General features: G+C 41.9%; 1 protein-coding gene across 2 annotated transcripts; it reads right to left on the reverse strand.

The window, feature by feature from the left end:
- Nucleotides 1-5,239: 5,239 nt before the first annotated feature.
- Nucleotides 5,240-20,832, reverse strand: LOC106569302 (phospholipid phosphatase 3). 2 transcript variants are annotated; one of them, XM_045694232.1, is made up of 6 exons: nucleotides 20,341-20,832; nucleotides 11,884-12,038; nucleotides 7,834-8,114; nucleotides 7,553-7,610; nucleotides 6,922-7,098; nucleotides 5,240-6,746 (listed from the first exon to the last, which is right to left on the reverse strand). In XM_045694232.1, exons 1-6 carry the CDS (start codon nucleotides 20,480-20,482, stop codon nucleotides 6,618-6,620), a joined length of 942 nt encoding a protein of 313 aa, XP_045550188.1. In that variant the 5' UTR covers nucleotides 20,483-20,832; the 3' UTR covers nucleotides 5,240-6,617. The 2 variants fall into 2 exon arrangements, with proteins under 2 accessions (XP_045550188.1, XP_013995983.1); XM_014140508.2 differs by lacking the exon at nucleotides 11,884-12,038 and adding an exon at nucleotides 11,338-11,495 and having other exon boundaries at nucleotides 20,341-20,827.
- Between the last annotated feature and the right edge of the window lie 1,858 nt (nucleotides 20,833-22,690).

The raw sequence follows: 22,690 nt of genomic DNA on the forward strand, positions 1-22,690 counted from the left end.
ATACTCACCATCATGGTCTATATTATTACAGTGTAACACTGGCATACTCACCATCATGGTCTATATTATTACAGTGTATCACTGTGGCATACTCACCAGCATGGTCTATATTATTACAGTGTATAACTGTGGCATACTCACCATCATGGTCTATATTATTACAGTGTATCACTGTGGCATACTCACCAGCATGGTCTATATTATTACAGTGTATAACTGTGGCATACTCACCATCATGGTCTATATTATTACAGTGTATCACTGTGGCATACTCACCAGCATGGTCTATATTATTACAGTGTATAACTGTGGCATACTCACCATCATGGTCTATATTATTACAGTGTATCACTGTGGCATACTCACCAGCATGGTCTATATTATTACAGTGTACCACTGTGGCATACTCACCATCATGGTCTATATCATTACAGTGTATCACTGCAACATACTCATCCGCATGGTCTATATTATTACAGTGTAACACTGTGGCATACTCACCATCATGGTCTATATTATTACAGTGTAACACTGGCATACTCACCATCATGGTCTATATTATTACAGTGTATCACTGTGGCATACTCATCATCATGGTCTATATTATTACAGTGTATAACTGTGGCATACTCACCATCATGGTCTATATTATTACAGTGTATCACTGTGGCATACTCACCATCATGGTCTATATTATTACAGTGTATAACTGTGGCATACTCACCAGCATGGTCTATGTTATTACAGTGTATCACTGTGGCATACTCACCATCATGGTCTATATTATTACAGTGTATAACTGTGGCATACTCACCAGCATGGTCTATATTATTACAGTGTATCACTTTGGCATACTCACCATCATGGTCTATATTATTACAGTGTATCACTGTGGCATACTCATCCGCATGGTCTATATTATTACAGTTTACCACTGTGGCATACTCACCATCATGGTCTATATTATTACAGTGTATCACTGTGGCATACTCACCAGCATGGTCTATATTATTACAGTGTATAACTGTGGCATACTCACCATCATGGTCTATATTATTACAGTGTATCACTGTGTAATTCTCACCATCATGGTCTATTTTATTACAATTTATCACTGTGGCATACTCACCATCATGGTCTATCTTATTACAGTGTAACACTGTGGCATACTCACCATCATGGTCTATACTATTACAGTGTATAACTGTGTAATTCTCACCATCATGGTCTATTTTATTACAATTTATCACTGTGGCATACTCACCATCATGGTCTATATCATTACAGTGTATCACTGCAACATACTCATCCGCATGGTCTATATTATTACAGTGTAACACTGTGGCATACTCACCATCATGGTCTATATTATTACAGTGTAACACTGGCATACTCACCATCATGGTTTATACTATTACAGTGTATAACTGTGTAATTCTCACCATCATGGTCTATTTTATTACAGTGTATCACTGTGGCATACTCACCATCATGGTCTATATTATTACAGTGTAACACTGGCATACTCACCATCATGGTCTATATTATTACAGTGTATCACTGTGGCATACTCATCATCATGGTCTATATTATTACAGTGTATAACTGTGGCATACTCACCATCATGGTCTATATTATTACAGTGTATCACTGTCATACTCACCATCATGGTCTATATTATTACAGTGTATCACTGTGGCATACTCATCATCATGGTCTATATTATTACAGTGTATAACTGTGGCATACTCACCATCATGGTCTATATTATTACAGTATATAACTGTGGCATACTCATCATCATGGTCTATATTATTACAGTGTACCACTGTGGCATACTCACCATCATGGTCTATATTATTACAGTGTAACACTGTCATACTCACCATCATGGTCTATATTATTACAGTGTATCACTGTGGCATACTCAGCAGCATGGTCTATATTATTACAGTGTATAACTGTGGCATACTCACCATCATGGTCTATATTATTACAGTGTATCACTGTGGCATACTCATCATCATGGTCTATATTATTACAGTGTATCACTGTGGCATACTCACCATCTTGGTCTATATTATTACAGTGTATCACTGTGGCATGCTCACGGTCATGGTGTATATTATTACATTGTATATTTTTTACATTCTCATCATCATGGTCTATATTATTACAGTTTAACACTGTGGCATATCACCATCATGGTCTATATCATTACAGTGTATCATTGTGGCATACTCACCATCATGGTGTATATTATTACAGTTTATCCCTGTGATATTCTCATCCGCATGGTCTATATTATTAGAGTGTATCACTGTGGCATACTCATCATCATGGTCTATATTATTAGAGTGTATCACTGTGTCGTACTCACCATCATGGTCTTTATTAATACAGTGTGTCACTGTGGCATACTCTCCATCATGGTCTATATTATTACATTGTATAGTTTTGACATTCTCATCCGCATGGTCTATCTTATTACAGTGTAACACTGTTGCATACTCACCATCATGGTTTATATTATTACAGTGTATAACTGTGTAATTCTCAACATCATGGTCTATTTTATTACAATTTATCACTGTGGCATACTCACCATCATGGTCTATCTTATTACAGTGTAACACTGTGGCATACTCACCATCATGGTCTATACTATTACAGTGTATAACTGTGTAATTCTCACCATCATGGTCTATATTATTACAGTGTATCACTGTGGCATACTCACCATCATGGTCTATATCATTACAGTGTATCACTGCAACATACTCATCCGCATGGTCTATATTATTACAGTGTAACACTGTGGCATACTCACCATCATGGTCTATATTATTACAGTGTAACACTGGCATACTCACCATCATGGTCTATATTATTACAGTGTATCACTGTGGCATACTCACCAGCATGGTCTATATTATTACAGTGTATAACTGTGGCATACTCACCATCATGGTCTATATTATTACAGTGTATCACTGTGGCATACTCACCAGCATGGTCTATATTATTACAGTGTATAACTGTGGCATACTCACCATCATGGTCTATATTATTACAGTGTATCACTGTGGCATACTCACCAGCATGGTCTATATTATTACAGTGTATAACTGTGGCATACTCACCATCATGGTCTATATTATTACAGTGTATCACTGTGGCATACTCACCAGCATGGTCTATATTATTACAGTGTACCACTGTGGCATACTCACCATCATGGTCTATATCATTACAGTGTATCACTGCAACATACTCATCCGCATGGTCTATATTATTACAGTGTAACACTGTGGCATACTCACCATCATGGTCTATATTATTACAGTGTAACACTGGCATACTCACCATCATGGTCTATATTATTACAGTGTATAACTGTGGCATACTCACCAGCATGGTCTATATTATTACAGTGTATCACTTTGGCATACTCACCATCATGGTCTATATTATTACAGTGTATCACTGTGGCATACTCATCCGCATGGTCTATATTATTACAGTTTACCACTGTGGCATACTCACCATCATGGTCTATATTATTACAGTGTATCACTGTGGCATACTCACCAGCATGGTCTATATTATTACAGTGTATCACTGTGTAATTCTCACCATCATGGTCTATTTTATTACAATTTATCACTGTGGCATACTCACCATCATGGTCTATCTTATTACAGTGTAACACTGTGGCATACTCACCATCATGGTCTATACTATTACAGTGTATAACTGTGTAATTCTCACCATCATGGTCTATTTTATTACAATTTATCACTGTGGCATACTCACCATCATGGTCTATATCATTACAGTGTATCACTGCAACATACTCATCCGCATGGTCTATATTATTACAGTGTAACACTGTGGCATACTCACCATCATGGTCTATATTATTACAGTGTAACACTGGCATACTCACCATCATGGTTTATACTATTACAGTGTATAACTGTGTAATTCTCACCATCATGGTCTATTTTATTACAGTGTATCACTGTGGCATACTCACCATCATGGTCTATATTATTACAGTGTAACACTGGCATACTCACCATCATGGTCTATATTATTACAGTGTATCACTGTGGCATACTCATCATCATGGTCTATATTATTACAGTGTATAACTGTGGCATACTCACCATCATGGTCTATATTATTACAGTGTATCACTGTCATACTCACCATCATGGTCTATATTATTACAGTGTATCACTGTGGCATACTCATCATCATGGTCTATATTATTACAGTGTATAACTGTGGCATACTCACCATCATGGTCTATATTATTACAGTATATAACTGTGGCATACTCATCATCATGGTCTATATTATTACAGTGTACCACTGTGGCATACTCACCATCATGGTCTATATTATTACAGTGTAACACTGTCATACTCACCATCATGGTCTATATTATTACAGTGTATCACTGTGGCATACTCAGCAGCATGGTCTATATTATTACAGTGTATAACTGTGGCATACTCACCATCATGGTCTATATTATTACAGTGTATCACTGTGGCATACTCACCATCATGGTCTATATTATTACAGTGTACCACTGTGGCATACTCATCCGCATGGTCTATATTATTACAGTGTATAACTGTGGCATACTCACCATCATGGTCTATATTATTACAGTGTATCACTGTGGCATACTCACCATCATGGTCTATATTATTACAGTGTATCACTGTGGCATACTCACCAGCATGGTCTATATTATTACAGTGTAACACTGTGGCATACTCACCATCATGGTCTATATTATTACAGTGTATCACTGTGGCATACTCACCATCATGGTCTATATTATTACAGTGTACCACTGTGGCATACTCATCCGCATGGTCTATATTATTACAGTTTACCACTGGGGACATGGGTTAAAAGCTGGAATGCACACTATTTCCCCTTCAGGAAGTGAAGCACAGAACGGAAATCTACCATAGACTCTGGAACCTACGCCCAGATCTCACCCTCGCACGCAGTTGGAGAGAGCTGCTCCGCTTCACTATCAACCCTCCTGTAAGTTTTTTTTATGCCTTTGTCGCAGTCAAAGTGAAGAAAGACATGAAAAGATAGCACAAAAACTCTTAACATAATGTTTTTTTTTTTTATTACACTGCACATATTCCATTCACACATATGGCTTGTATTTTTATTGAAGAAAATACAAAAAGGACAATGCAAAAATATTAAAAGGTTATTTTAATATACATGTATTGAAGCTGTCTTTAAAAAAAAGCTATTTTACAAAGTTTGAATACTCACAAAAGTTGTAATTTCACTAAATTACTTCTGGCAATCATTGCTTGTTGAAGCAGCACAATTACACAGGCATCGACACGTCAAAATTCATAGTGGATATTTCATGAAAAGGTAGATAAATGATATTGTACATAATTCTCTGATACATAAATTATCTAAAAAAATAAAACAGATATTGCTGTGTGGTTGAAATGACATGAAAGGACAGGATATACTACGTAGTCACAGAGATGGGGTTCTTTTTGTTGTTGGTGCCGTTGGCACAGTATCTGTGAATCATTACACAATGTATCACAAAGCTATAAGAAAGTATAATTCCACAGTTTTCCTGTTTTTAATATAAACGTCTGTTGAAGCAGCCTCATGTTCCCGGTCTTCAACCTGAAGCATTTATGACAAGACACACCAACTCACTCAAATATAGACATGACATTCAGATACTGGCACATGACAGACACGCACATACACACACTCATGGCAGTGCACGCGCACACACACTCACACACTCACAGTCACTCTGTCCTCACACTTGTGAGTAGCCATCTGGCACACACAGTTATTTCATTACAGGGCTCAGTGGAGGCTCGTCCCAACCAGCAGAAAGAGACCCACCTGTCTATCTACTGTATACACTACTACACCTCCATTACCTATAACTACACTTCTATACAAACTACATTTCAGGAGACCTAAAAGCTGATTTTAATACAAAGCTTTACAAAAAAGCTTCACTTCAGTTTATTCAAGTGGTGACAATCAAATCAAATATCGAGTTTGGATATAGTGCTATAGCTCGTCTATATAACAAAGATTATTCATAAAATAAACATCCTTCCTGTAATCAAGGAATTTGTTTCTGTTCATGTGTTTCTGTCATAGGCAGAATTATGAGCCTGAATCCATGTTTCCTGAAGTTACCAGACCAAGTCAATCTGTAGAGCAGCAGGTTCCATGGAGACCTTCACTAATGAAAGCACGATCGAGAAACAGAGTCCTCCGCATAACAATTGAGAGCCGTGCTCCCCACGTTCTTCCACATTCACATGTCAGATGAGATGGTGAGCAACATGGGTGTTGCTGGCTGTTCAAAAGGCACAACGTGTGTGTGTGTGTGTGTGTGTACAACTCTCCTCTTTTTTCAAATGTTTTCCAGTTTATTATTTCTCTGTGCCTTACAGACATGTCAGTTTTCAGTCTTGTTGCTTTGGCTGGTTGTTGAATGTATCCAGTACAGACCAGTAGATGAAGTAAGTGATCTTTAAAACCTAGAGCGGTAGGTAGCTGTACTCTAGTGGTCTTTACTATGCCATGGTGAGGTGGTTGCTCCTCTCTCTGATGTCTGTCATTGGGTTGGTGGGGTTCTTTACTGGGGTCACTGGTAGAGCTGAATTCCTGCCTCTGGGCTTGAACAGGTCAGATACGAAAAACACCTGGGGGATAGGAAAAAACAAGATTTATTTTGGAATATTGTCAATAATAAATGATACAGTAAAAACAGGTCAGGCGTGTTATTGATACAGACTGCATAACTGCATTATGTATACAGTAATTTGTATATGCAGTACCATATCATCCTATGCAGTAAGTCATAGTTATAGAACTTACTATGCAGTAGGACACCAAGGCTCCCTGTGCGAAGCCAGCCAGGACGTCTGTGGGGTGGTGCTTGTGGTCGGAGACGCGGGACAGGCCGGTGTAGAAAGACATCATGATGAGGGTGAACTGGCTCAGGGGGCGCAGGAGACGGGCTCCACGCCAGGTGAACCTGGACTGCAGGTAGAACTGGGAGGACCAGACAGAGGGGAAATGAATCAACACAGGGTGACAAGTAGAGGTGTGTGTGTGTGTGTGTGTGTGTGTGTGTGTGTGTGTGTGTGTGTGTGTGTGTGTGTGTGTGTGTGTGTGTGTGTGTGTGTGTGTGTGTGTGTGTGTGTGTGTGTGTGTGTGTGTGTGTGTGTGTGTGTGTGTGTGTGTGTGTGTGTGTGTGTGCGCGCGCGCGCGTGTGGCACATGGGGATGTGTGAAATGTATTCCTCAGCCTAGCTAGCTTTTCGTGTAGCGCGACTGGTCAGACGCTTCGGGAGGGCGCCATGTATGTTAGCAAAGCAGAGGTCCTGGGTTCGAGTCTCAGTGTGAGTCGAATTACGAGGAAGCGGTACTCGCTAATGAAGCAGCGTGACGTCCGTTAACCACGTGTGTGTCTGTGCATTTGGCTAAGACACATAACAGTAACTCACCACCAGATACAGCATGGTGTACATGGAAAAGGATGCATGGCCAGAGAAAAACGACTTCCTGAAAAGGAGAGAATAAACATGTTAATACAGTGTTGTTGTTGCTATCCAGGTATGCCTTTCTCCTGGGTGTTGAACTAAGCATTCACTTTCCATGAAATATAACCAGTATCACTTTAAACTAAGCATAACTTATACGTTTCTTTATAGAGCATTCATAAAGTCTTCATAAGCACTACATAGACGTTTCACAATCACAATGGAGTCATGTCAGAATAATGTACCTGGCCTCCTGGACTTTGCTCTCAGGCCCATGACACTGGTAGTCTGTGATGTAGCCCAGGGAACAGTTAATGGTGGACCAATCGGGTTTGCACACGTCCAGGAAGTGGGGTCGCATACGGCCCACCGACACCTTGGCGATGTCCGTGAACGATTGGCTGACTGCGCAGCCAAAGATGAACACGCCCACCTGCTTGTAGAGGGCGGAGATGTAGGGGTTCCCTATGAAGGACTTGGAGCCCTCGTTCAGGTAGTGAATCCTATAGCTCTCCCCAATGATGATCTGATGGGGAAGGAACAAGGAGAGGATATGGTCATGTAATCGACAGTACAAGATGGCCGCTGTGGCAGTGAAATGGTCATTAATGGACCCGGAGTCTACGGCGGCCATCTTTGTAGATTACATGACTTTATCTCTCACCAATGATGATCTGACAGGAGGGATCAAGGAGAGGATACAGAAATACACAGAACTCTGCATGTATATATGGCTCATCAGTCAGGTCATCCACAAAGATGGCTGCTGTAGACCTGGGGCAGTCAAATGACTGCTAGTATAGCATACAATTACTGTATGTTCTCTGTTCCATAGTAGTTATGAAGACACTTTTCCTATGTCAACAAAACTGAACCGCGTATTCATTTCCTAACTATACCGTATGATAGAGTATCAGACATCTAATACACACTTGGAATTCAGTAAATCACAGAAGTAAAGCAGGTGAGACAGATCAGAGAGCAGAGAGGGACAATATTAGGAGTAATCAGAATGTGATATGAACAGTGACATCAATACTGTGAACTTGCCTTGCGTGAGGACAAAAAGCCTTACATCTAAGACATACAAATGTTTCTGTTTGTTCTTGAGGAAAACGTCCATAAAAACACTACAGATCAAACCCTTGGTCAGTACCATTAACATCAAAAACGAAATGTATAGCTACAGTATGTGAGGGGGAGTGAGTATGTGAGTCGTGGACAGCACATGCAGAGGTTTTCAGTGGGTAAATAAACAAACGTAGACTGGACTAGGGGACGTGGACTGGACTCCAATAATTCACTACAGCTGTTCTAGTTCAAATGCATTTCCCTTCCCTACACCACTCTAATCCACCTCCTGGCCACTGACAAATGGGAGAGAGGGAGTGAGTGGGGATAGAAGGAGAGAGAGATGGAGAATTAGAGAGGGAGGGAGTGAGTGAGGAGAGGCGTGAGGGAAGAGAGGGAGGGAGAAAGAGAGTGAGACAGGAGGGACAGACAGAGGGGAGAGAAGAAGAGATAGAGGAAGGGAGAGAGGGAGAGAACAGTGAGGGAAGGGAGAAAAGGAGGGAAAAGGGAGAGGAATTGAGAAGGGAATGAGAAAGGGAAGGAGGGAGAGAGAGAGGGAGGGCGGGGGCAGCACTTCTGGTTTTAATAAGGAGAAACGCTGAGCTAGGCGACATGGTGTCCAGATTCGGCCAGAGCAGGCTCACATCAGGGGCTAGTTAGTTTTCCACCTCACCAGCTGACTTGTTTTCGCAGGGCTCTGATTTCACTAGTGGATGTCTGGGTGTTTTCTTGTTAGTATCTCGGTTTCATCGCAAAATTCTTGTCTGGGCGAAAAAACGTCGCTTTTAAAAAAAAACCACATTCCTTGGGGGGAAAGTCCTATAGGGAGATTTTACAAGCTGATAACATGTACGTTTCTCTTCTTTCTTTCTTTCTCTCCACCTTGGAGCCCTTTAGAGCCCGGCTGATCCAACCCAGCTGCTTCATGGGAGAGAAAAGAATACATCTGGTTCTCATTGTGTGACTGAGAGAAGATCAACTATGTGAATAAAATGGCTTTGTAGTAACTTTATGTAACTGTTACAGTTGTAACCGCCGAGATATTCAAAGGGGGGAAGAGGTTGTCTCGTGGCTTGTCTCATAAATGTCTAGTTGTCTCACAAATGATAAAAAGTAAACTCGTACACTCCCAGAGTTGTTTTTCTTTCCAGAGATGTTTTTTACGCAGTGCCAATTTCAAGGGACACAGCCTCTATGCCTTTAATTTAAGACAGGCAGCTTCTCTCTCCGCTTTATCCGAGGGGCAACGAAGCATTAAATGACCTAATGCTAAGAGTTTTCCAAGAGTTCAAGAAAGTCTAAGGCCAGCCAAAAGGCTCTGGGCCTCTGGGGAACATGGAATTTAACGTCACGTTCAGAAGAAGAAAATGAGCCTACAGCTCTTCTCCTGTGCCATCCACCACATTTCCAGGCCCGTGAATCACAGCGTTTGACCGAACAACCATTGCGTCAACCATAATTACACAGGCCCAGGGAGATCCTTCTCACCATGCAAACCAATCCAATCGCCTCAACCCCTGACTGGGTCTGTTCAGTGGAATGCAACCTTACAGAATGTTGAGGATAGAAATGTCTTGAATAGAGCAGCTAACATGATCATCTGACCCTATTCTATAGGACAGAGAAGCATGTCTGTTCTACATAATATATTACTATCTGAAAGTTCAAGAACGTTGCACTCCAAAGGTTAGACTTCTCTTCAGTGAGAGGGAGCCCTACACCAGCAACAGATCTTCAGTCATCTTACAGTAAACAGCAACAGCCTGATCCATTTAACACTTCAACCCTCTAAACTCTTTTATAACACCTTCAACACTGGAACCATCTTAATCACACCAATCAAGATAACACTAACAGCAAAACCAACTGGTGAATGTCGATTCTGATTTGCTCTTATCTAGTGCTACTCAGAACACTAAAATGCCTGACAGGTCTGGAAAACCATAGTCAATAATGCTGTTTTCGACTATAACACGAGTGTTACACTAGTGTATACACCCTTATGTTATCCTAGGGAAATTGTTTCCATAGCTAGGGCTGGCAATGAAGGGCAGAATCAACAACCTGTGCATAATCAAAACCGTTGCTTTGTGAGAAGATGTTAAAGTTCACAGTTCGCCATTGTTACGTAAATGAAAGCTTGAAAGTACTAGTGGCCCATTTAGAAATGGATGCCGTCCCATGTAGGATGGAAACAGATAAGTCTGAGCTTTTTGGGTAAAACACTGAGGTAAATCCTGTATGGAAATGCACCATAAGATACTAATTCTGCAATCTGTCAGTGAGCATGTAGGCACTCAGAGAAAGTTCAACTTTGAATGATGTGTATTGGCATGGTGGTCAAAAAACCAACAAACTTGATCCTTGATAACATTCACTAGACATGATAGTTCAAAGGTGACTCGATCCGCGGTAACATTTAGTTGACGCATAGTACAGTGACTGGGACACACAGTGGGTGGCCCGGTAGACACACAGTACAGTGAGTAGGTGACGGTGTACACTGCTGAGACGATGAGGTGAAAAGTCGGGTGAACATACATTAGTGAGTAGCCTGAATCCCAGATCTGTTTGTGCTGTCTTGACAACTCCAATGCAAAGTCTTATACATAAGAGTTGGCCAACGCAGAACAAACTGAACTGGGACTGAGGCTAATTAGCTAGTTATAGTGACTTACAGAAAGGATGGTGATAAGAATGCCAGCAGCAGAAAGCACAGCGTCGCTTATGGTGTCTCCGTGTTTGGCAGCGTACTTGATGGACTCATCGTTGCAGTAAAAGCCTCGGTGGTAGGGCTGGACAGCACTAGTCTCTATGATCAGGAAAGGCAGGCCAGCTATGTACACACAGCAGCGGTGAGGCAGAGAGAGAGAAAAGAAGGAGAGGAAGAGAGTGCGGAGACAGAGAACGAGAGGGTCAATAAGGGCCTCCCAGAGGAGTGTCTACAGGTAGATGGCACAGCGATGAACAGACAGGGAATATGGGGGTCTCACTTCTCACTCTAAATGTATTTTGGCCCAATGGAATCCCCTACTGACCTTGGTCTGTTTCTGCTATAGCCAACTGGCATGACTAGAAAGGTGATCCCCAACTAGTAAATGTTAGGAAGCTATAAGTGTGTACGGACACGTTTAGATAGCCAGTTAGTGCCTGGGTGAAGTTGGAGTGAGTCCCCTGTATGTGTTCCCTGTCCCTCCTGCTGCTGCGCCATGCTAAAGACTTACGGAGGTGACGGGCACAGTGAACCCGACAGCGACCAGGGCAGTGGTGGGCACCGTGCTGCTCTTATAGGACAGGCTGATGCCTCTGGCATTGCAGAACAAGCCCCTCCGGTGGGGCACGATGGGAAACTTGTGCAGAAAGGCAGCAAAGAGTATCACTGCACACAGACAGACACACGAGAGCTGGGGTCAGCCCATGTATTCTAACTGGCATACAAACACACCACACACACACAACCTGTATTTCTGCAGTTGACCCACAACGCTCACACAGCAAACACAGAAAGACACACCCACACACTTACCAGGGGCGGACAAATACGCTTGCATGGGCTCTGGAAGGGAACTGTTGTTATGCAGTCGTCATCATAACATTGATCAACGTTTTCTTCACACAAACCTCAGCTGATAACGTTGTACATTTGTGTAATATAAAATGATACAGTGATCATAATTGGACTTGTACCATGTTCAATTTTAGGAAAATATCAGGTGGACATGTAGGCTACAGCAAATAATCTACCAAATATCAGTTGAAGTAACAGAGCCTCTCGTTCTACCACCAGATAACACATGAACATCCTGATGTTGTTATCCCGTCTCTGTGTACTCAAATGACCTGGCCATTGACAATATTAACTTAATAACAGCAACTCCTGAAAAATGGTATAAACAAAATGAAATTCACTGACATGGCAGCCAAGAAAAGGAAAGATCTGTCATTGTTAGAATCTGTAGCACCCATCATACCATGAATAACCAACATCAAACGGAGGGAGCTAGTACTAAAAGGGTTGGATGGTATCCATCACAGATAACTAAAGTGGGAAAAACATGGCGGCGCTATCAGCCTTCAACCTCTTCTTTCCTCTACCAGCAAACAGCCTTTCAAGGATGAGACTTAAAGGTGCCTGAAGGGTGTTTTTGTCAAATCTAATTAGTGTCTTTGGCCAGAGGTAAAAGAGCTTATAAATTTTTTTTACAACAAACAAATAACAAAGATATTGGATGAGAAAATAAAATGTAGGCCAAGAGGACTGGTTATTTCCCCAAACTTGAAAGGAACTTTTACAGATAAAGGGGAAAAGTGGTACCCAGGAGAGGACTGTCCAACCCCCTGACAGAAAACATACTCTCTCGCTCGATCACATCAAAGTGGACCTTTACTGATGTTTGACGCTTTGAAGTGAACCTCTTGAATAATTCTGAAATGTATGAATACAAAGAAAAACAAACATCAAGCCCCCTGCCTCAGCTCTGCAGCACCCAGGCCAGCACCCCCAGTTTGACCTCCCCACCCCTTCTCTCTGGGTATAGGCTGAGGCCGGGGTGGGGGGGGAGGTCAAACTGGGAGTGCTGGCCTGGGTGCTGCAGAGCTGAGGCAGGGGGCTTGATGTCTTCAAACCCAAATGTCAACACACGCCTCAGTATGCTTGGCTCCCCTTGCCCTGCTCCAAGCTGCCTGAGCTTTGAAGGCCCAGCTGGAAACAGCTCATGTTACAGGCCAGTCTCTCTGCCTGGTGGGAACCCCAGACCAGACCCTAACCACTCCTCCACTGGCCTTCCTCCCTCACATCCAAGAATCAACATGATTCACATTATTACTGTTACTGTTTTTACTATTACTATTCAAACAAATACTCCGACAGGAGCAACAATAATCCAGAAGACCATTTGAAGCTACAGTAGGTGTTTTCAGTGGTGTTAGAGCTGTAGCAGAGAGAAAACCTACTTTTAGTACCATCCGATATTGACTGTCTAATCCGCTGGTCCTTTTTCATGGCCCTTGGGATGGGAAGGAATCAGCAGACATTCCTCTCACAGCACAGTGCTTGGCTTGGCAGCTTGGGACCGCTGCTTGCTGATGATGTAGGCAGTGGTGGAAAAAGTACCCAACTGTCATACTTGAGTCAAAGTTAAGATTCATTAATAGAAAATGACTCAAGTAAAAGTAAAAGTGAAAGTCACCCAGTCAAATACTACTTGAGTAAAAGTCTAAAAGTATTTGGTTTTAAATATATGTAACAGTATGGCTTCCGTCCCTCTCCTCGCCCCAACCTGGGCTTGAACCAGGGACCCTCTGCACACATCAACAACTGACACCCACGAAGCATCGTTACCCATCGCGCCACAAAAGCCGCAGCCCTTGCAGAGCAAGGGGAACAACTACTTCAGGTCTCAGAGCGAGTGACGTCACCCGATTGAAACGCTATTAGCGCGCACCACCGCTAACTAACTAGCCATTTCACATCGGTTACATATACTTAAGTATAAAAGTAAATGTAATTGCTAAAATATACTTAAGTATCAAAAGGAAAAGGAAATGTATTAATAATAAAAATAAATCCTTATATTAAGCAAACCAGACAGCACAATTTTCTTGTTTTTTTTTAAAATTTACATATTGCCAGGGGCACACACCAACACTGAGACATCATTTACAAATGAAGCATTTGTGCTTAGTGAGTCCGCCAGATCAGAGGCAGCAGGGATGACCAGAGTTGTTCTCTTGATAAGTGTGAATTGGACAATTTTCTGTCCTGCTAAGGATTCAAAATGTAACGACTACTTTTGGGTGTCAAGGAAAGTGTATGGACTAAAAAGTACATTATTTTCTTTAGGAATGTAGTGAAGTAAATGTAATAGTTGTCAAAAAATAAATAGTAAAGTATTAGTACCCCCCAAAAAATACTTCAGTTAAAATACTTTAAAGTACTACTTAAGTACTTTAAGCCAGTGGATGTAGGCCAGTGGAAAGAAAGAAAGAGGGCCCTGGTCTCAGCACAGCTATGCATGTGCAAGGCGTTAATCCTGGTGTCTTGATCTCACTGACCACCTTTAAACACATGATCAGATCCAAGACTCACAGAGTAGGCTGGCGAGTAAAAATGAGAGCAATTTAAATAAAAGGAAATTGAGATGTTACTAAGTCTGTTTTTCCCATGATTCACCTGTGTTGTCTTTTCCTGAGGCCCCCAAACCTGACGTCCCATGCCACCAGACAGTGCAGCATCAGCATTCTGCAAGACATCTTGGGATTTCCCGTTTTACTCGCTTCACACAAGCGAGGGAAAACTAGTGCCCCGCTGGTTGCCAAGAACAACACCAGCCGAGAGGCGCATGTCTAATGCATTAGCTACACTGACCCCCCAAAAAACAGAAAGCAGTAAACACTCCCTAATTAAAAAGGGCATGAGTGAGCAGGTAGAATTTTCTTTTACCAAAATCAAAATGGTGGTCTATTTATTATTTGGCTTTTCTATCATCGTAGCGGATTACTTCAAAGCCCCAGTAAGGTATAACCAAACAACTTCCTCGAAGTGAGGAGTTAGTACTCAAACAACTGATTGCTTTGCTTTCTCTCATGGAAAATTGGAAGCGAGAAACATTTACCTTGAGCTTATTGGGTTATAAGAATTCTTAAGCACGCCTATAGGACTTTTTAGAATTACAGTTTGTGGCGTCAATTCCACTATGGAAACTACAATCAATGTTTGGAACAGGCAAATAGAGGCTTGCATTGAATGAATTAAATTCCACCATATTTTTGGGGCATTTACCATAACACCAGTTGCTGAAGCTAAAATAAACAGACACATTTTCCACTTGCTGCCAATGCTCGCCCACTGACATACTTAGTGTATACTACATGTATGATAGAGTATATACAGATGCCCTTGTTTTTACTTGTACCCTTGTGTGCATGGCAGGCAGTACCCCCACATAAACTACTCCCTGTCTGTCTGGTCGTGGTGCTGTGGGCAAACCCTGTTCCTATACTCTCATAATTCCACAGACTGCTGGGAGAGAGGAACGGAGGGGAAAAGATCACATGTGTGTTGAATTGTGGTTGCCAAAAATATTTGTGATGAATGCTTAATGTGGCAATCAGCAGCTGAAACAATAACAAAGTTCCTCCCAGCCACTGTTTTGGTAAAAAGCTGGGGGATGGGGCTGGAGAAATGTAACCACTCTCAAATTCATAGACAGTCCTATTGATGCAAGGACTGACTATCCACGATTTCAAAATGATAGTTTTAACCATGTTTTGAGACTATACAGTGTTTATTTACATTTACTATGTTTACAAACATTGTAGAAAACATCTGTATATTTTGGGTTCTAATGGAGTGTGACAGTTGAACTAAAGCTCATGAGGCATTTACAAGTTATATTCTTCAAAAATAAAAACACATTCAGCGCATTCGGTAAGTGTTCAGACCACTTGACTTGTTCCACATTTTGTTACGTTACAGCCTTATTCTAAAATGGATTAAATCTTTTTTTCCCCTCATCAATCTACACACAATATTCCATAATGACAAAGAAAAAACAGGTTTTTAGAAATGATTGCAAATGTATAAAATAAAATAAGACATATACAAAAGTATTTCAGACCCTTTACTCAGTACTTTGTTAAAGCACCTTTGGCAGTGACTATAGCCTTGAGTCTTCTTGGTTATGATGCTACAAGCTTGGCACACCTGTAATTGGGGAGTTTCTCCCATTCTTCTCTGCAGATCCACTCACGCTTTGTCATGTTGGATGGGGAGCGTTGCTGCACAGCTATTTTCAGGTCTCTCCAGAGATGTTAGATCGGGTTTGAGTCTGGGCCCTGGCTGGGCCACTCAAGGACATTGAGACTTGTCCCAAAGTCACTCCTGCGTTGTCTTGGCTGTGTGCTTAGGGTCGTTGTTCTGTTGGAAAGTGAACCTTCACCCCAGTCTGAGGTCCTGAGCGCTCTGGAGCAGGTTTTCATCAAGGATCGCTCTGTACTTTGCTCCGTTCATCTTTGCCTCGATCCTGACTAGTCTCCCAGTCCCTGCCACTGAAAAACATCCCCACAGCATGGTGCTTCCACCACCATGCTTTACCGTAGGGATGGTGCCAAGTTATCTCCAAACGTGACGCTTGGCATTTAGGGCAAAGAGTTCAATCTTGGTTTCATCAGACCAGATAATCTTGTTTCTCATGGTCTGAGAGTCTTTAGGTGCCTTTTGGCAAACTCCAAGCGGGCTGTCTTGTGCCTTATACTGAGGAGTGGCTTCCATCCTTCCACTCTACCGTAAAGGCCTGATTGGTGGAGTGCTGCAGAGATGGTTGTCCTTCCGGAAGTTTCTCCCATATCCACAGAGGAACTCTAGAGCTCTGTCAGTGACCATCGGGTTCTTGGTCACCTCCCTGACCAAGGCCCTTCTCCCCCGATTGCTTAGTTTGGCCAGGCAGGCCAGCTCTAGGAAGAGTCTTGGTGGTTCCAAACATTTTCCATTTAAGAATGATGGAGGCCGCTGTGTTCTTGGGGACCTTCAATGGTGCAGACATGTTGTTGGTACCCTTCCCCAGATCTGTGCCTCGACACAATCCTGTCTCGGCGCTCTATGAACAATTCCTTTGACTTCATGGCTTGATTTTTGCTCTGACATGCACTGTCAATGGTGAGAACTTAAATAATGTCCAATCAATTGAATTGACCACAGGTGGACTCTAATCAAGTTCTAGAAACATCTCAAGGATGATCCATGGAAACAGGATGCACCTGAGCTCAATTTCGAGTCTCATAGCAAACGGTCTGACTACTTATGTAAATAATTATTGCTGTTTTTGCAAACATTTCTAAAAACCTGTTTTCGCTTTGTCATTATGGGGTATTGTGTGTAGATTGCTAAGGATTTTATTTTATTTAATCCAATTTAGAATAAGGCTGTAATGTAACAAGGCACTGTATTTCTGCATTTGCAGGGCAATAGAGAGACAGAGAAGTTTGTTGACAGAAGAACCTCTACTGACCTGAGATAACCTTATCAGAGACTATTTCTACTAAACAGTTGTGGGGTAAGAAGTGGCCATGTCCCATGGGACACAGTCAACTCAGTCAGTAACCCTGTAGAAGTTGAATACTACGTCTTCACCACAGTAATAAATTCAACCTCCATGTATACTGCTCAAAAAAATAAAGGGAACACTTAAACAACACATCCTAGATCTGAATGAAAGAAATAATCTTATTAAATACTTTTTTATTTACATAGTTGAATGTGCTGACAACAAAATCACACAAAAATAATCAATGGAAATCCAATTTATCAACCCATGGAGGTCTGGATTTGGAGTCACACTCAAAATTAAAGTGGAAAACCACACTACAGGCTGATCCAACTTTGATGTAATGTCCTTAAAACAAGTCAAAATGAGGCTCAGTAGTGTGTGTGGCCTCCACGTGCCTGTATGATCCCTACAACGCCTGGGCATGCTCCTGATGAGGTGGCGGATGGTCTCCTGAGGGATCTCCTCCCAGACCTGGACTAAAGCATCTGCCAACTCCTGGACAGTCTGTGGTGCAACGTGGCGTTGGTGGATGGAGCGAGACATGATGTCCCAGATGTGCTCAATTGGATTCAGGTCTGGGGAACGGGCGTGCCAGTCCATAGCATCAATGCCTTCCTCTTGCAGGAACTGCTGACACACTCCAGCCACACGAGGTCTAGCATTGTCTTGCATTAGGAGGAACCCAGGGCCAACCGCACCAGCATATGGTCTCACAAGAGGTCTGAGGATCTCATCTCGGTACCTAATGGCAGTCAGGCTACCTCTGGCAAGCACATGGAGGGCTGTGCGGACCCCAAAGAAATGCCACCCCACACCATGACTGACCCACCGCCAAACCGGTCATGAAGGAGGATGTTGCAGGCAGCCGAACGTTCTCCACGGCGTCTCCAGACTCTGTCACGTCTGTCACGTGCTCAGTGTGAACCTGCTTTCATCTGTGAAGAGCACAGGGCGCCAGTGGCGAATTTGCCAATCTTGGTGTTCTCTGGCAAATGCCAAACGTCCTGCACGGTGTTGGGCTGTAAGCCCACCCCCCACCTGTGGACGTCGGGCCCTCATACCACCCTCATGGAGTCTGTTTCTGACCGTTTGAGCAGACACATGCACATTTGTGGCCTGCTGGAGGTCATTTTGCAGGGCTCTGGCAGTGCTTCTCCTGCTCCTTCTTGCACAAAGGCGGAGGTAGCGGTCCTGCTGCTGGGTTGTTGCCCTCCTACGGCCTCCTCCACGTCTCCTGATGTACTGGCCTGTCTCCTGGTAGCGCCTCCATGCTCTGGACACTACGCTGACAGACACAGCAAACTTTATTTCCACAGCTCGCATTGATGTGCCATCCTGGATGAGCTGCACTACCTGAGTCGTCACTTGTGTGGGTTGTAGACTCCGTCTCATGCTACCACTAGAGTGAAAGCACCGCCAGCATTCAAAAGTGACCAAAACATCAGCCAGGAAGCATAGGAACTGAGAAGTGGTCTGTGGTCCCCACCTGCAGAACCACTCCTTTATTGGGGGTGTCTTGCTAATTGCCTATAATTTCCACCTGTTGTCTATTCCATTTGCACAACAGCATGTGAAATGTATTGTCAATCAGTGTTGCTTCCTAAGTGGACAGTTTGATTTCACAGAAGTGTGATTGACTTGGAGTTACATTGTGTTGTTTAAGTGTTCCCTTAATTTGTTTGAGCATTGTATTATACATTTCAACCCATCAAAGGAATAATACTTTCAAACTGTCAAGGGATAAAAATGATGTCTCTGAAATGCATATCATAACACCTTGTACTGTAGGTGTTGTGTCAAGTCACCAGCAGATCAAAGACTACTAGGCCTTGGATCAGAAGACTTATTAGGGTCTTTCTTGGAATTACTGATTCATTCACCTTTGAGCTGTTTGGTACTTCCCCACCTTAGTGTTTTTGAGCCTGGTAAGGAATCATTCACTCCTAGCTCAGAAAGAGAGAGAGAGGGAAATATATGGCACCCAGAACATTAGCTGAACATATGGCTGACCTTGTCACCACTTTCCTTTAATCACACACACACACCAGATGTCACTTCAATAGAATTCCTGGCTTGTGGAATGTGAGACATTCTGTAAAATATTAAAACAGGCCAAATGAGTGCAACAAGTAAAAATACAACCCTCTTGTAACAATTTATCAATTACGCTTTCCCATTTACATTGTGGGCAATGGCATTCAAATAACTCTGGACAAATATTGTCATGAGAAATTATTGTCTTTCTTGGGGGGGAAAACATTTCAACTATTTTTGCTGTTATATATATATATATATATATATATCTGTCTCTCTATTGCCCTTACCCCATATATATATATCTTGGATAAAGAATGACATTGCTCAGAGATTGCTTGGATTAATTATTATTATTAGCCTGCCACTTTCTGGACTTGACATAATTATGGGATAAACACTCTAGCTCGACTATGATGACAAACTAATATTGTCCCAGAACATTATGCTGCTTATTAACATGAATAACATCATTAATAAAAACAATACAACATATGCTATTTCGCATAGCCAGATTTTATGCAAATAAAAAACATGTCGACTTACTTCACATCCGAAAATCATTAAACATCTATAGAAATGAAAGGCAGAAAATCTCACCTAAAAACAAGCAGACGAGATCCATACCGACCAGCAACTTTCTCCTGCTGTTGTCTTTACAGTTGTTGTTATTCCGGGAAGAGCTTCCTCCATTCCTTGTCTCTTGTGCCATTGTCTTCTCATAAATTAAACAGCGTTGCATTTATAGGCCCCTTGAATGGTTTTCCAAATTAAAGAAAGAAAGCGTGGCAAAGTTGCAGCCTGCAGTCCCGTTAACTTCTCCTAGTCAGTTATTGAGTTACCATCAGCTGAGAGATGATTTTGAATAGTTTTCCATATATTGTGCTGATAAATTCAAATGAGATGTGCCGGTTTTTCTGATAGAAATGTTGACCTTCAAGTCAACTGCAAGGGTTTATTTCTTTCCCGTTTTTTCTGCTCGCTCTGTGACTTTCGTTGTTGAGCCAGCTTCTAATAATCCTTGAGGACCACCGAAGGTTTAGTTGCGCTCCCACCTCCGGTGACCGCCTCCTACAAGACCCACGGACCTCCCCCTACAGCCGGTAGTGATGGGCATTCCGGTTCTTTTCAGTGAGCAGGCTCGTTCGGCTCAGCTCACCAAAAAGAACCGGCTCTTTTGGCTCCCAAACGGCTCTTTAAAAAAAATATGTTTTGTATTTTTTCAAGTCAAACAGTTTGCGATAGTTTGACTATGATTGGTGTTAAAACAATTCTAATTAAATTATTAAATGAAATCATACTCTACCTTAACCACAATGTATTTAAAAATGCATTGGTTTGTTATGAAAAAAAATGCTATTAAACATTTGCATGTAAAGTATAACTTTTTAATGTATATAAACAAAGTGCATATAAATCTAACCATTCAAAACGAATACAATTTGAACAGCATAATAGAATATTGCACCACATCAAAGAAAATAAATAAAAATTTGCAAAACTGCAGCATCCCACAAATTGAAATGAATGTAAAAAAGAAGGATGCTATTACACATGTGCGTTTAAATTATAACTTTTTTAATGTATACAAACAAAGTGGATATAAATGTAACAATTCAAAACGAATACAATCTGAACAACATAATAATATAATATTCCACCACATCAAAGGAAAATAAATAACAATATGCAAACCTGCAGCATCCCAACTTGAAACTTTCTGTCCATTGATGAACATAGTGTCCATCAACTCTGTCACATGTCCTGTAGTTACATTTGCTTCTCTCTGGCGGCTAGCTGTGATTTGCTGCAGACCCTTAGACAGGAGTATCATTTTTGAGGCTGTCACATAGCTGAAAAGATAGTAACTTATTAGTTCAGGTTCATGTTTTGTCTACTGACAATGCATTCTCATCTACTGCTCATATACATATATAATACTGGATTAAATAATGTAGTAATAACTGCTTACGGTACCTCTCTCCACTGATCTCCACAGTGACCTGCTCTAAGGGTTCCCAGGACTCTGCACACCTCCTCCACCACCTCCCAATCCTCTTGGGTCAGAGCAGGTACATTGACAATGGCCAGGGTAGAGATGATGGCATCCTTTGACTCAAGAAACCGCTTCAACATACAAAATGTTGAATTCCACCTTGTAGTGCAGTCTTGTTTAGGCCTCAGCTCAGGCATCCCCATCTGGCATTGTGTAGACTTTAGTTTTTCAGCACCTACTGTGCTCCTGTGGAAGTATTCCACAGCTGATTTCACTTTGTCCACAGTGGGCTTCATCACCTTCAGAGCATCTCTTACAATCAGGTTGATTGTGTCGGCAAAACATGGATGATGGGTCCATTTTAAAATGTTCATGGCTTTGGTTATGTTAGCTGCATTGTCACTAACACAACAGACCACTTTTCCATCTACTTGCCATTCTCTGGCCACTCAACAGTTCCTCTGCCAAGTTCTCTGATGTGTCTGTCACTGAACTCAAAGCAGTCCAGAAGACAGCTAGACATCGAAAAATCTTCAATGAAGTGACATGTAACCGACATGTAGGAAGTGGTTACCGTTGATGTCCAGCAGTCAGTGGCAAGGCAAACTGCAGTAGCTTTTTGGACTCTTTCCCACACTGAAGCCTGTGTGCTCTTGTACAGTTGTGGAATAAGTGATTTTGAAAGGTTTTTCCTGCTTGGAATTGTGTACATTGGATTTAGACTATTGCTATAATTTCTAAAACCTCTGTCCTCCACGATCTAAAATGGCTGGAAATCGGTGCCGATCATTTTAGCTAATGCAATATCAATTTGGCCTTGTTTTGCTACAGACATAGACTTTGTCATAAACCGGTCCATAGAAGACTGCGATGCTGTGGGTTGCGGAGTAGGCCTACTTGACTGAGTGGATACATCTCCACGTGTGGAGGTGCTGGCTCCACCACTATCACTAG

This window comes from Salmo salar, chromosome ssa14 (assembly GCF_905237065.1).
Source record: "Salmo salar chromosome ssa14, Ssal_v3.1, whole genome shotgun sequence".
In the NCBI taxonomy this organism is placed as follows: Eukaryota; Metazoa; Chordata; class Actinopteri; order Salmoniformes; family Salmonidae; genus Salmo; species Salmo salar.